General features: G+C 48.1%; 1 protein-coding gene across 6 annotated transcripts in view; it reads left to right on the plus strand.

Annotated features, from left to right (window-relative positions):
• The window catches only part of Mknk1 (MAP kinase interacting serine/threonine kinase 1), a 40,996-nt gene extending 29,409 nt beyond the window's left edge, over nucleotides 1-11,587 (plus strand). For 5 of the 6 annotated variants that reach the window (XM_023724222.1, XM_004639167.3, XM_023724224.1 and 2 more), the window contains 6 exons: nucleotides 2,790-2,845; nucleotides 6,862-6,957; nucleotides 8,509-8,703; nucleotides 9,308-9,472; nucleotides 9,727-9,770; nucleotides 10,964-11,587. In XM_023724222.1, the coding sequence (XP_023579990.1) occupies nucleotides 2,790-2,845; nucleotides 6,862-6,957; nucleotides 8,509-8,703; nucleotides 9,308-9,472; nucleotides 9,727-9,770; nucleotides 10,964-11,180 (773 nt within the window). In that variant the 3' untranslated portion in view covers nucleotides 11,181-11,587. The remainder of the gene's footprint in view (nucleotides 1-2,789; nucleotides 2,846-6,861; nucleotides 6,958-8,508; nucleotides 8,704-9,307; nucleotides 9,473-9,726; nucleotides 9,771-10,963) is intronic. The other variant, XM_012516476.2, reaches the window with a different exon arrangement.
• Nucleotide 11,588: the final 1 nt, after the last annotated feature.

Raw genomic sequence — 11,588 nt, forward strand, 5'->3', positions numbered from 1 at the left:
GGTAAATGAAAATTGCCTATTTCTGTTCATATGAAAGTTTGAGGTATCTGGACCATCACGGTGACTAGCGGGTTGTTGTTGTCCTAGTTCTGTTTTGCTTACAGTCCCTTTCCTAGGACTTTTGTAGTGAGTCAAATCTTTTTGCCAATTGTTGTAACAATTCCATAAAGCTGTGGACTATTACATGTTCTTTAAATTTTCCAGTAGTAGTGCCATGGAAACAGTGAGCCCCGGCTTCACCTCTCTTCCAACCAGGCTTTCGGGCATAATAGCTACCCCTGGAGTTATGGTGCAGACTTGGAGGGACCATACCATCATCCGTAGTGGTTCATGGCAGTTGTTATGTGCCAGGCACTGTTCTAGGCCTTTTATTTGTATGAATCCATTTATGTAGCTTTGTGCTTCTTCTTTATGAAAATTGAACATACATAGATGTGTGCGTACATGAGTACATATGCATACATCTGTCATAGGTGGAGCATAGTTCCTGGCACATAGTACTCCTTCGTGAAATGTTATTTTCTCCACCGTCATCCTCTACCAGGCAGCATTTGTATTGCTAATATTAATTCCTTGAAGGAAAGCATCCTGCGTGGTGGAGGTGGTGGTGGAACGAAGAAACTGTGACCGGGCTGCACTGCTTCCTGCCTGTGGCTGCTGCCTGGCCACCCTGGCTGGGCTCAGGCCCAGCTGCTGGTGTGTCTGGTGTGTGGGAGGCCACAGACTCCACCTGGCCTCCTCCAGTGGCTGAAAGAGGTCTGCAAACCACCAGTGTCCGTGCCAGGGCCCTGACTTGCACCTGGGCTGAAAATTCCTGGCAGGGGGTGTCTGACTTTCTGCAGCATGATGAATAGCAGCAGTTCACTTTCTGAAAGCTGGGATGCATGTAGGTAACACCTGCCTGACAAAGATTTACAACTGCTCCCCAAGCTGCCTCTGTAGATTGCAAAACTGGGTCACGCTCTTTACAAGAGCCATACCTTGGAGGAGGGGTAGAGGCGGTTTTATTTATTTATTTATTTATTTACAAGACTCCATTGAAGGGAATGGAGGCGGGTGGTCTTAGGAGTTCTGAGGTGCTTGTTCATGTCTAGCTGGCCAGCTGCCCATGTGACTAGGAGTTGAGGGGATGAAAAACGATTTCCAGCCGAACTTGGCTGTTTTCTAAATAACTTCATGCTGGGAAGATGAATTGGGTGAGAATGGGCCAGCCCTGAAACAAGTTCCGTACTTTTAAATACTGGACACACTGTGGCTTAACCTCTGGGAAATGAACCGAAGCAGCTCAATGGCTGGTGCGCTCACGCAGGCAGCTCCATTATTACAGCCTGGCTCTCCGAGTTCTCGGACTGAGGGACTAGCGGGCCGTGGGCACCTATTCAGAGAGTAAGGCTCCATGTGCGGCTCATGATCCTTCTGTGGGAGCACTTGCCGTAATGGAAAATATCCTTCACTTTTAGTGTGGTGAGCGGTAGCCCGACTCAATTTGTGCAGGCCGGCTGGGTTGCTCTGGGTTCTCATTCAATTAGGTGACTGATGAAGTTACTTAGCTTGCCAGAGCTCAGCTTTTCCTTTGCTAGGAAAGAGCCTCAGGTGGGCTGGGCCTGTGTATTCCAGTAGGGAATCAGAGGGCTGCCTGAGAAGTTGATCATCCAGTGACTGTAGGGCATATCCTGCCGCCTCCTCCTCACCCAGGAAGCCTCTGCTGCTTTCTTGCCTTTGAAGTAGATTCTTGCTTGAGCTACCAGACCTGTTCTTTCAGTTCTGTGCGTGCCATGGAAGGACTGAGGGAAAAGAAGGGAAGGGAAGGGGAAGGAAAAGGAAAGGGAAAGGGAGGAAGGTTGGTTTCTATGTCGTCCTCTGAAACAACATGGCCCTGTTCTTTGTCCCTTTCTTTTGGTTAAAGGATGGCTTTCACATAGCACTGTAATCCCATGTTGGTAATCCCAGATACTCAGGAGGCTGAAACAGGAGGGTCACAAGTTCAGGGTAACATGATCAATTTAGCAAGACCTTGTCTCAAATTTTTCAAAGATCTAGAGTATAGCTGAATGGCAGAGTGCTTACCTAGCAGGTGCGACACCTTGGGTTCAGATCCCAGCAACACAACAAAAACAAAACAAATAAGAAGATCAGTTTCCCTGAGATACCTTCTTGGCCAGGTCAGCAGTTTTGAACCTCTCGTAAGGTGAGCTACTGTTACTGAACTCTGGAGGAGGCCTGGCGAACGTGCAGAGGTGTGCTTTCTGAAGAACAGCACCCTCAGGCCAGGGCTGTCCTTGCAGAGGAGGTGAGAAGCGCTGGCAGGCTTGGAGAAATTTGAGGGACTCCCATTGAAGGAATCTTTCTTTTCTAATCAGCTACCCAAGAAGAAATGAGGTAGAGCAGTCTAAGCCCCCCGAGATGCTCTTAACCAGAGCTCTAATTATTTCTGCATTGCTGTTCCAAGTATTGTCATTTGCAGAGCTCTGTTCTGCTTTGTATTAGACTGCATAATAAGAATTCTTGGTTGTCACCGCAGTGCTGAAAGGTAGGCTGGCTGGGATTCATTTAGGCCTTCTTATCCCTGCCAGACTTCTAAAGCCTCTGCTTCAAAAGAACTTGCAAAATCAACTCTGCTTTGGTTGTGTCTCTGGTTACTTCTGCCTCCTGCAGCTCGTTGGTTTTTTAATGTACCATAATTGGGAATTAATCTGCGAACAACAGCATTTGGAAAAAATTAATTGTGTGTGGAATGTTTGATAATTATGTGCATATGTTAACCACTTCTTTGCTGTTTGTCATTTCAGGCATTGCTCACCGTGATCTGAAGCCTGAAAATATATTGTGTGAATCTCCAGAAAAGGTACTAAGGACCTGCTTTTGGGATGTCCCAGTTTGTACTGATCAGGAAAGCCACCCTGATTTCAATATACTGTAGATTGTGAGCAGTTCCCTCAGCCTCAGGTACAACTGCAGCCAATTGCCGTGCACTCATGAGAATGCTGGGCCGCGTGTGTAATGCTTCAGCATTCCAAATAGGGTTAGTTCTTGTCCCTTCTTTGTTCTTTGTCATTAAGATGATTGGCTTACACATACATCTTGTGAAATAAATGAGATCTACACAAAATTAGCATTTTCTGGGCCTGTGTACCTACATTTAGAGTAGTTGATCAGAGTCAGAGACAACTCAGTCTTACGTGGGCACATCTCTGCTCACAAATATTTGTGGTGTGTGGTATGTATGCTTTGTGATGTCTACCATTAGAAATAATAATTAGAAGCCTGGTGTGGTGACCCATGTTTATAATCCAGGCTATTCAGGAGGCTAAAACAGAAGAATCACAAGTTTGAGGACAGCCTGGGCAGGGCAGTCATATCCTTTCTCAAAATAGAATTTTAAAAGGACTGGTTGTATAGCTCAGTTACAGCATGCTCGCCAGCATGCTTGAGGCCCTGAATTCAATCCACAGTGCCACTAAAAGAAGAAGAAATCATTAGGGGCTTTGCTTTGCTTTGTTTTGGATTTTTTGTTTTATTTTGTTTGAGACAAGATCTTGCTGTGTAGTTCAGGCTGGACTTGAGTTCATTATATAGCCCAAAGTGGCCTCAAACTCCTGGTGACCATCCTGCCTCAGGCTCCTAAGTGCTGGGAGCACAGGGTATACCACCACACCCAGCAAAGAAGTAATAATAAGGAAGGAAGCTCTTGAGAAGTGTTTCAGTTTCCAGTTCTATTTCCAGAAGTGCCCATAAAAGAGAAAACATCTATGCTTGATATTGATTAAATGCAACCTATTTTAAACATTGCCTTAACCCACTTCACTAGTAAAGAGAAGTTACTGCATTTCCATAACAGCATATTAAATTGGTAAGCTCTGTGTGTGTTAGGAGAGATTTAGGCCCAGTAGTATTGGTGGCTCACGTCCGTGGGTCCATTTGTATCCATAAACATGCATAACCAAGAGCTACCTGTCTTGGCATGGATGGAGCCGTGGCTCACGTGTAAGGCACGACTGCAAGTGAAGTGTGAGTCAGCTTGCTATGCACAGCTTTCTGAGGGCAAAAACAATGTACTAGCTCAGGTAAAATCCTGTGACTTCCTGTCCATGGTTCTGACAGACAATTTGTAATTCCTCATTATTATGATTATCATAAATGATTACAATTAAAATTTCTGGAGTGCTTACATTGCAAAGACTTATATGCCTGCTTAGGATTTATAGATTTATTTTGCATGAAGAGACTGAAGCTCATAGAGATTAAGAAATTGACATGAAGTTAGTGCCTGGTATGTAGAAGAACCTAGATTAAAACTGAGGTGGGGGCTGGGGAGATAGCTCGGTGGCATAAGCACCTGCCTGGCAAGCACAAGGTCCTGAGTTTGATCCCCAGTACTGCACATTGTGCAGGCCCCAGGACTGGGTGTGGTGGTGCACGCCTGTACTCCCAGCACTGAGAAGGCTGAAACAGGAGGATCATTACAAGTCTGAACTGCATAGCAAGACCCTGTATCCAAAAAAACAAAACAAAACAAAAAAAAAACCTGAGGCGGGCTGGCCCCCACTGCTATGGGCCTCTGAACTACCCACCATTGCCTCTGATTTACAAGGAATTTTCATTTGATTCATTTGCTCTTCATGGCATAAGTTTATTGCCCCCTTTTTATTATTGGAAAAACTAAAAATAAAAGAAAGTAAAAATACAACCTATAAAATGGGAAAAAATATTTTTAACTCATATACTTGTAAGTATTTTAGTGTCAAAAATAGCATGAAGAACTCCTAAAATTCAACAACAACAAAATAAACAACAGTTTTAACTTCAACAACAAAAAGATAAACAACAGTTTTAGAATGGCCACAGTACTTTAACAGACATTTCCCTCAAGGAGATATACAAGTGGCTAACAACATGTGAAAAGATGTTCAACATCCTTAGTCATTAAGGAAAAATCAAAAACAGAGAAAAGCCACACATGCCAGTATAGCAGCACTCAGGGGTCTGAGGCAAGAGGGTTGTAAACTCAAGCCAATCCTGGGCAACTTGAGGACTTAGTGAGACCCTATCTCCAAATTTTTTAAAAATATAAATGGGTAGAGATGTAGCTTAGTTGAAGACCCTGGGCTCAGTCCGTAGTATTGCAAGCAAATGAAAAAGACGCCACTATACAGCTACTAAGATGGCTATAGTTTTTTAAAAAAAGAAACTAACAAGTATTGGTGAGGATGTGGAGAAGTTAGAACACTTATACATTGCTGGTGGGAATGTAAAATATGGAAGACACATTGACAGTTCGTAAAAAGCTAACCACAGAAATACCATGTGGTCCAGCAATCCTCTTCTGTGTATATACCAAAAGAATTGGAAACTGGGACTTGGACACTTGCTTGTCCTCTAATGTTCATTGCAGTGTTATTCATAGTAGCCACAAGGGGGCGTCCATCCAGCTGTCCAGACAGGTGAGCCGATGAACAAAATGTTGTCTGTACATACAATGGAACATTGTACAGCCTTAGAACATGCATGTTATGTGTTACATGTAGTGATGCATGTTACAAAACAAATGACCCTGAAAACAATATGTGAAGTGAAAGAAGCCAGGCACACAGCATAGGTACTGTGTGCTTCCACTCGTGTGAAATCGCCGAGATAGGCAGTGAATGAAGACATAAAGTCGATTTGAGTTACCTGGGGCCGGGAGGCGGAGATGGCAAGCTACTCCTGGAGTGTAGCTTCTGTTTGGAGTGATGAAAGATTCTGAAAACAGCAGCAATAGTGGCACAACAGCATGAATGTAATTAATACCACTGAGTTGTACATTTAAAAATGGCTAAAATGACATATTTTATGTTTTCATCTTACCACAATGAAAAAGAGAGACTAAATGAGAAAGAATGAGAGGAAGAGGGAGGGGAGGACAGAAGAAGTTAGAAAGTGGCCCAGGCCTCCCTGGTCATGCACAGCAAGCAGGGACCCCCAGGCCGGCATCCTTCCCTCCTCCTGCACTGTCCTCCTGTCCTGCAGACACGAGTCATGCTGCTGTGGTCATGGTCACCACCATGTCTAGCCTGCTGGGCTTGGAGCTGAGTGCCTGCTGCCAGGATAGCTCCGTTTCCCCAGGACTTTTAATCCAGCCCCATCCAGTAAGCAAACCATGCCATGTTGATGACTCTGAGTTGCCTGCGATGGCCAGGATTTACCCCAAGCTGCTCTGCCATCCACCAAATGGGCTGCAAGGGGACTGTGTTTCTGACTGACAAACATTCGAGTTGCAAATTTTCATAGTTGTACTGTGTAAGATACACAGATGTACTGTATAGCACTCACTTTGTCAGATTACCTGTGAGTCTGACTTACGGACATTCTCCTAGAATGGAACCAATTCATAAATTGGGAACTTACTGTACATATTAACTTCTCAGGCTTTTCTTTGGGGGGTAGGGGGGACAGGGTTTCTCTATGTAGTGCAGGCTGACCTTGAACTCGCAGTGATCTTCCTACCTCCACCTCCTGAGTGCTAGGATTACAGGCATGTGCCACCACAACCAGCTCCTTCTCTGGCTTTTGTCCTGCAACCTGTCCTGTCCTGCCACTGTTTACTGTCAGGATTTCTGCTCTCATACCAAGTTCGCAGTAGTCTAGCACCGTGCAGTTCACCTGTTTTTCTCTCAGTTGGGAAATAAGAGAGAACATGAAACAAACGACACATGGAAAAAGTCCCCAGGGAGCTCCTACTTAAGCCCAGGAGATAGATGGAGCCTGGCAGATAGAGCCAGGCTGAAGTGTGATGGCCACGCGCCCACGTTCCCCTTTGTATACTGGCCTCCAGGTGCCTTTGACTTTTTGTGTCTGTGACCTCTGTCCTGTTTCCCTTTGCAGGTATCCCCAGTGAAGATCTGTGACTTTGACCTGGGCAGTGGGATGAAACTCAACAGCTCCTGCATGCCCATAACCACACCAGAGCTGACCACTCCAGTACGTATATATGTGTGCCACCTTGGGCCCTTCATGTTGGGCTGCTGGGCTTGGGGGAGGCCCCTGACCCAAAGCTGTGGCATCCAGAACAGAGGGCGAAGGATGGAGAACCAAGCACGTCTGCAGCACTTCCCAAGCCCAAACTGTCCTTTGCTCAGTGCTCTGCACTGGTAGTTCCCAAGCCTGTCCCATTACTAACAAAACTGACATTGGCACTTGAGTGTAGTGTCAGTCATCTCTGCTAAGCAGGGGACAAACTGTCTCCATGGCACAGGCTGCATCTAGATTCCTGTCCCAGGTAAAAACACACTCCTCTCAGCCCAGCCCTGGTTGCCCACGCAGCAGCCAGTGTAGCTCTGAGTGGAAGTGGGGTGCTGTCCTCCCCCCTGGAGGAAAAAGGAGTATTTGTGAGAGGAATTGTGAAGTCCCTGGCTCCTGCGGTGGGGGGATTCCCTACACGTTTCACTGCCAGTGGTGCTGCTGAGAGCTACTTCTTCCAACCACATCTTTTAACATACTTGATGCACTGTAGCTAGGGTGGTTCTTTTGAAATTTTGTATGTTTCATAAGTGAGTTTTCCTGGTATCCTTTATAAAAGACATGTCTTTAAATGTGCCACTCTGCCTTTTTCTAAGTAACCTTACTAGGAATGTTTCTGTAGTAGTTTCTAACACACAGCCTACCTTGTTCTCAAAATCATTAATTCAAGGGGCCAGGGAGATGGCTCAGTAGAATAAGCACTTCCCTGGAAAGTGCAAGGGCCTGAGTTCAATCCCCAGTTCCGCAAAAACAAAACAAAACAAAAATCTCAAAATCATTAACTCTAATTGTTTATAATAAAGAAAATATCCTTTTTGAGAGCACTTACTACCATCCAATCACATTAACTTCACAGGGTAGGAATGGGGCTGCTTCTCTGCCTGTAATAATGAAGGGGGAAGCCAATAAGATGTGTTTTACCCTTCTTGGCAGGTTTCTGTGCTAGAATGGAGGAGTTCTGCATCCTCGTCCAGGGTCTCCTACTGCTGCACGCCCTGTTCCTTCTTGAGCCTTACTTTTTCCATCTATAAATAGGGGAAGGAGGGAGGGCTTGTCACAGTTCTTCCAGTTTTGATGGTCTCTTAATTCTAAATCCTTATACTTCCTTGCTCCCACTTAGTAAGGAAGCTAAGCAGAGGTCACTTTAAGAAATCCCTTGCTTGAAAAATAAAAAAAATAAATTAAAAAAAAAAAAAAGAAATCCCTTGCTGGATGGAGCTGGCTTTCCACAGAGCTCCCTCCCAGGCTCTGTTCCTGGTGCATTTAAGTCCTGGCACCACACACGGTTTTTGGCGCACCACGGTAGAGAGAAGCTCTCTGCCCAGTGCAGAAGAGGTGTGTTGGGCTCACTTAAGCCTCTCTCAGTGCCTTGGTGGTATAGACAAGCCCTCTGACCATCCTGATGACGCTGGCCTTCCATCCTCTCAGCTCACATTCTACACCTTGCCACCTCCTCTCCTGGGACTCACCTCTTCTCCCCTCTGCCATCACCCCCTTCCTTGGTACCTACAGTGCGGCTCTGCAGAGTACATGGCCCCAGAGGTGGTAGAGGTCTTCAGGGATGAGGCCACGTTCTACGACAAGCGCTGTGACCTGTGGAGCCTGGGTGTGGTCCTCTACATCATGCTGAGCGGCTACCCACCCTTTGTGGGTCACTGTGGGGCTGACTGTGGCTGGGACCGGGGAGAGGTGTGCAGAGTGTGTCAGGTAAGCAGGGCCCACGGAATGGTCTCCCCACAGGGGTCAGTGGCATGCCAGGCAGGACAGGGCTGGGGTTGCTCCTGGTCTGGTAAGGGTTTGTGCTGCCCCTTCCCCTTCCCACAGGGCAGTCATGAGCTGATGGTCAGGCACTCACTTGAGATAGACGTTTGAGGGAAGACTTGGAGCTCATTCCTCTGAAGGATGAGGCTTGGCTGGAGAAGAGGGGCAGGAAATATAAGGAGGACCAGCACCAGCAAAGATAGAGGCGAGACGCGAGTGCTGCTGTGTGCAGGAAGGGAGAGAAGTATAATGCACTTAGTGGTGGTGGGAGACGTGGCCCGAGAATGCCAGGAGCCAACTCGCAGGGTAGGCTTTGATCTATTGGCAGGACACTCGTCAGCCTCCCAAATAGTATCACTGTTCTGACAAGGGCATTCTGTATCCTCTGGAGATTTGAGGAGTGCTGTGTTGGGAAAGGGACTATATCTGTAGCATACCCAAGCCACACACAGCAGCTGAGGTCACTTAGAACCAGGCTGATCAGAACAGTGGCAGGTGCATCCTGGCACCCCTGGCCCATGTGGCTTCAAGAGGAATCTTCTTTACCTAGAACAAGCTGTTTGAGAGCATCCAGGAAGGCAAGTATGAGTTTCCTGACAGGGACTGGGCTCACATCTCCAAGGAAGCCAAAGACCTCATCTCCAAGCTCCTGGTTCGAGATGCGAAGCAGAGACTCAGTGCTGCCCAGGTTCTGCAGCACCCTTGGGTGCAGGGGGTGAGTGACACCAGAGAGGGGTGGTGTGTACCCCAACTGCGAGCAAGCTGTCCTACCAGCAAGTGAAGAACCCCAGAGGAAGCTCTGACTTTCCTTGCTCTCTCATTGGGAAGTCGGACCCCACAGACAAGCAGAGCCAAGTCCTAGTGCTGGGCAGAGAGCCTGTTGCCAGCTGCCCCCTCTGTGCTGGCTGGGGTAGGGCAGCTGTGGAAAGGAAGAGCAGCACAGACTCACACCCTCTCCTTCCATTCTAGCAAGCTCCAGAAAGGGGACTCCCCACGCCGCAGGTCCTCCAGAGGTAAATGCTCCGACTCTGCCCAATGCCTTCTCTCCTTGGCTTTCCCTCTAGCCCTCACCACACTGGGGCAGGGATGGGGCACAAGGAGACGACCTCCGGGCTCAGGATGCCTTTGGAGCAGTTTCCGTGCCCCTTCTTTATCCCCTCAGACCCCTTCGCTGTCTTCCCGACATTGTCGCTCTCTCCCTCCACCTCGCTTGCTTCCTGCCCTCCTACGCCTCTCAGGCCTCTCCTGTCTTATTTCCAGGAAAACACTTTCCATAACCACTTAACTCTCATTGGAGATATATACCATATAGGGGTTGCCCTGCTTGTGGAGTTGGTGAGAGTTGGGGTGCAGCACTGTAAGGCAGAGGGATCAAGTGTCACATACACTACAAAATAGACCACAATGCCGTCATATTTTGTGTCACTGACTGAAAAGTCATTATGCACCAGATGAGTATATTCCAGTTTAAAGAGAGGTTTTCTTCATTTTATAGATGACAAAACTAAGAAATAGAGAGATCAAGAGAACTTGTTTAAGGCTGCACAGTGGGCCTTGACTGTAAGAGCCTTTTAACAACCAGATGTATGTTTCTGACAGGCTCTACCCTGTCCCAGGTAAGCTGTGTGGGAAACTCACTTGGGAGTCAGCCACATGGCCAGTTTTTAGAAGTTTCGCAGGGATGTCTTACCCCTCATGGTCTCGATTCATTATCCTGGTGGTGCTGCTGCCCAGCTGGGGTTCCCACCTGATTCTCTGGAGCCATTTCCAAAATCTTTCAAGCACCAGATCTCAGATCCTCCTCCAGTGATATATTTGATAAATTCAAAGTGCCTGTCACAGTAGCCCTGACCTAGGATCTGAGGACACCAACATAAGCGGCACAGCCTTGCTCCAGGAGCTCGCTTCCCTTCCTGGGGAGAGGACCACAGGGGAGCTTAGTGCACAGTGGTGGAACACAGGAGGGTGCTCTGAGAGCATCTGACTGTCTAGACTAGTGATCGTGGATGAGGCTCCCTTCCAGCCTCAGTCAAGCAAGAATCCAGACCAGGAAAGAACTGCTTTGGAGAAAGCAGCCCGCACAGCTCAGGAAATCCGGGGAAGCGTGGCACCCAGCCGGAGCAGCACATTACAGAGCCAGCCTGGCCAACCGACTGACCGACTGGGGCTCCTGCCTCCCTCTTCACACCCTTTCCTGCCCCTCCAGGAACAGCAGCACCATGGATCTGACACTCTTTGCGGCTGAAGCCATCGCTCTTAACCGCCAGTTGTCTCAGCACGAGGAGAACGAACTGGCCCAGGAACCAGAGGCACTGGCTGAGAGCCTCTGCTCTGTGAAGCTTTCTCCACCCTCTAAGTCTCGCCTGGCCCGCCGGCGGGCCCTGACCCAGGCGGGCCGATGTGGAGAGGAAGGCCACCCCTGACTGCTGCTGAACTCTGAGCTGCTCCAGTCACGTGTTCCGGCCTAGACCCATCGGGGCCTTGCCCCCCAGAAACCTGTGAGACCAGAGTCTGAGGAGCAGGCTGAGGGGCCTTCTCTCTGGCTCCAGTCAAGCCTTCTCCATCCACAAAGGCCAGGCAGTTCCCACCCAACCCCCATTTCCCCAGGGTCCTTGGAGGAAAAAGCTTTTTCCGAAGGGGTTGTCTTTGAAAAGGAAAGCAATCACTTGTCACTTTGCATAATCGCCTGCAGCAGGGGCATCTTTTTCTGGGGCTCCACCTGCTCACCTGCCTGCGGATCCCTAGCCGGCTCCTCTGGAAGTGGCAGCTGGGACCACAGCCTTCAGGGAGCCACCTTCAGGAAGCAGAGCTGTGGGCTGACAGTGGCTGCA

The sequence above is a fragment of the Octodon degus genome, unplaced genomic scaffold, assembly GCF_000260255.1.
Source record: "Octodon degus isolate 3935 unplaced genomic scaffold, OctDeg1.0 scaffold00107, whole genome shotgun sequence".
NCBI lineage: Eukaryota > Metazoa > Chordata > Mammalia > Rodentia > Octodontidae > Octodon > Octodon degus.